The 3,465-nt window shown below is 48.7% G+C and overlaps 2 protein-coding genes across 2 annotated transcripts; one reads left to right on the forward strand and one right to left on the reverse strand.

The window, feature by feature from the left end:
- Positions 1-356: 356 nt before the first annotated feature.
- On the reverse strand, positions 357-1,307 carry EI90DRAFT_3087371 (uncharacterized protein; the record flags this gene model as incomplete). Its single annotated transcript, XM_039062228.1, has 1 exon — positions 357-1,307. A coding segment is annotated over exon 1 (434 nt), but the record flags the coding sequence as incomplete, so codon positions are not given.
- EI90DRAFT_3159021 (uncharacterized protein) lies at positions 1,308-2,046 on the forward strand. Its single transcript, XM_039066214.1, has 3 exons — positions 1,308-1,371; positions 1,426-1,727; positions 1,783-2,046. The coding sequence occupies exon 2, from the start codon at positions 1,426-1,428 to the stop codon at positions 1,720-1,722; it is 297 nt and encodes a 98-aa protein (XP_038908973.1). The 5' UTR covers positions 1,308-1,371; the 3' UTR covers positions 1,723-1,727; positions 1,783-2,046.
- Positions 2,047-3,465: the final 1,419 nt, after the last annotated feature.

Consider the following 3,465-nt stretch of genomic DNA (forward strand, 5'->3'; position numbering starts at 1 on the left):
TATATTTCGAGCCTTTCCCCAAGTTAGAACCACCATTAGACACTGGAGCCATGGGGGCATCATACACTCCCCGGATCGCAAAGCGCGCTGATTAGTTGAAAGGGCATTCTGAGAGAGCGCTGACAGGTTGCCCTCAGCGCCTTTCCAATGCTCGTCATAGAAGTCACCGATTGCGAAAGAACAGTAAGCTGTGCTAGCTCCACCGTGATAGATCAACCCGTCAAATGGCGGAGTGCATCAAAGAAGGCCGAACGGTTGGAATGCTAAGATTTTTCCTGGGCAGATGAGTACAACGGCAATACCCTATTGTCTACTTGGAACATTGGTAAAGAGAAATGTTCTGTGATACAGTAGAGTGAGATACAGGCTCATCGGCGATCTCAACTAAAGGTATTTTCTAATCAATAAATTATAAGAATAGTTCCTTGGTCGTGTCTATTTCCGCTAATCAGGCTATCACCATAAACGTTATGCAGGTTCTGGAAGCTCAGTTAACGATGCAACAGATAGTATAAGGTGCAATATACCAAGAAGTCATGGCTTGGATGAATGGTTGTGCAAGGTGGTCCGTCGAAGCGATGATTTGTTCCAATCGATTAAAAGATTCTGGGGTACCGAGAAGATAAAGTTCGGCAAGGTCGGGAGGAGGCCCACGCATTTGGGAGAAGAGCCCATAGTGGCGGCGAAATCACCACTGTCAGATAGTTTATTAGCACGGACGGTGCTTTCAGCCTCTGAAAAAGGACCAAATGTTTTTGGCATCCAATACGGTCCAATTAGGAGAATCCATTCAACGCCGTTGGGGGACAGGGGGTACTCGTTCTTGTAAGCTGCCTTGGCTTGATTCTGAGCCTGGAAGGAGAGAGAATGGAACATAGATTTGACATCGAGATCGGACATTATTAGATTGGCAGGCGGAAGAGGGGCCATTATTTCAAGAGCGCGCTTTGCTTCTACGCCACAACGAAGCTTGAAAAGTGGATGACCAGTAGTCGGAAGGGTGAAATTCCCCAAACCAAAGTCTGGGACTTCTGAGCGTCGGTCTCGTACGTCCTGAGGCTTCCATTTCAAGTTCATCTGAGGGTAGATGACGAAGCGATGTTGTTGTTGATGCAAACTAACAAATTCATTGAAGATGGCATATAGGATCGCCTCAGTGGGAAGCCCTGTTACGGCCTTCTGAGCAAGTCTTCGCCGGTATCTTTGCTCAGGTGTAGAAGACATGAGTGTGGTCGATGGTTGTCGAGCTAACGCAATAGACCGGACCGAACGAAGGTAGATGTCTTGACAGTCAGCGCCAGCAAACTAGCTTGATCACGTGCAGAAATCGAGCGGAGTTTTGAAACGATCGTTCGAATTCAGGACGAAGAGGTGAGTCTGATTCCCATCATAGGTCAAAGTATAACGAGGCTAATCTAGTAGCAGATGTCAGACTCAGAAGTTCTTTTCATCAAAGGCTACAAGGTTGATCTCACCAAAATCCGGGAGACATATGGGACTCGACCAGAGGATCCGGACAATAGCAGATTTTTAGCAATCTGGGAGAAATTTCCCCTCCCTTTCAAATATCTTGGAAACGGGGATGAGCCGCATGGGCATGTCGCCTTGGTGCTGGTCCTTGAAGATGGATATGATAAAGCGGATCTCGAAGGGAAAGAAATACCGGCTCTCGGTGCTCCATACGACAGTGTTTTCACGCCAGGGATCTGGGTCAGTCATTAAGCAAGGTCAGCGAATCCGTAACGACTCTAACTTCTAAAGTAATTTATCCATTACATATAGATCGATTGAGTTAGCAACGGGCAAAGGAATCACATGTATTAATAGCAGGTGGAATGTGGTTCTGAATCTCAATGTTTAGTGTTGTACAGCACGAAGCATGAAGCTGAAGGCCCAGTGGAAGGCTTCTAACGCGGCAATGCAATCTTCTGCTTAACTCGTCATTGCAAAAACCGTGGTCCTCGAACACCTAGCACGGCAGGAGAAATGAATTCACATCCCTTTATCGTAACCACCATCATATAGAAACCCAATCAATAGTACAACTTTGCATGAGAAAACGTTGGTTTAACTGTCGTATCATATTGGACAAAGAATGGATGACTCACCAAGCGGAACCACGACCATCACTGGGTCTCCATCAGATTGATATGAAGGCTGCCGGAGAAGGGAGCAAAGCGTATCTGGCTCACAATGCACGAGAAACAAACAAGGCCAAAGGCTCACCGAATTGAGGTGCCTCAGTACGCAGCTGGTGCGGTCGGAAGCAGACAAAGGTTCAAGGTATCCAACTCAGATATTGGATTGGAGGGGGCTGTCAAGCCAGTTCTTCTGAATAAGCCAACCTCAGAGTTGCAAAGGGGAGCTCAGAGAGGACCAAGGAAATGCAAATCAGAGTCCAACCGCAAGCACCAGCATAGATAGACTCGAGGGTCTAAAACTCGAAGTTGAGGCGAGAGGATCATATGATCGAGTCGGTGCGTAGTTGGTGCTGCTCCCCGAGCGCGAGTAGCAGGAGGTGGGTACGGAGACAAACTCCCGTGCACTGGCAGAAGTGTTCTACTGGAGCGTTGAATGGCATAATTGGGATGTCAATTCCTCCTTTGATCGCACGTTTGCGAGAGGAGGGAAGTGTTATGTCCTGTTCGCAGTAGATGGACTCACTAGGGTGCACAGCGCAACAAAAGGTTGAGAGGAAACTTCTGTTGGAATTTGCACGTGGTCTTTTAGGGAAACCTAAAAGTTGTACACCATACGCCCTGTTAGGCTGAGGTGGTTATTTCAACAACTTCAATGCAGACGACTTGTCTGAAGCGCACATGTAAGTTTCCGGCCCCGTTGCAACCAAGTGAGGACTTACCAGTCCCGATGGAGCAAACGCGAAGGCAGCGCTGAGGGAGCGGAGAGAAGGCACAACACACGTGAAAAACACGTGAAGACAATAAACGCGAGGACTAGTGAACACCCGCAAGGTCCCATCAGCGCTGCAAAAACGCAGGACCATGCGGCACCATTCAGCGCTAGATACCATCATGATTAGTCGTGTGAAATAAACCATGATGAACCCCGTGTACGGCATTTCCCGAAATGACCCCCCCTTGGCGAGAGCAGCTGCTGTGGCATCTGGAGACATTTTCCTGGATACCCAAACCCTGTCAGGGACCGACCCGGGGTCGAGAGCGTCTGGGTATGTCGCCCGGGGCTGAGGGCCCGGTAGGGTGTGACGCAGGCACGCATAACAACGGGCCCGAAGCAAACAGGTGTCCCTGGCCACTTAGGCTAAAGTGGGAAGTGTGTTATTATTATTGACAGGGGGAATGTAAGCTACTTGCCTGAAGTGGGAAGTGTGAGAAGAAGGTTGCTTCTCAGTTCCCACTTAGGCTGTGTTTATATACATGTGGTTAGGCCCAAGTTAGGCCATGTCATCTATGCACACAGCCACATCCATCCGGGTATCTCCACAAG

This window comes from Cantharellus anzutake (assembly GCF_015039405.1).
Source record: "Cantharellus anzutake strain C23 chromosome Unknown EI90scaffold_127, whole genome shotgun sequence".
Taxonomy (NCBI): domain Eukaryota; kingdom Fungi; phylum Basidiomycota; class Agaricomycetes; order Cantharellales; family Hydnaceae; genus Cantharellus; species Cantharellus anzutake.

Excerpts from the sequence above, each read along its gene's own strand:
- EI90DRAFT_3159021 (XM_039066214.1), top strand. The coding sequence starts at position 1,426 with ATGTCAGACTCAGAAGTTCTTTTCATCAAAGGCTACAAGGTTGATCTC.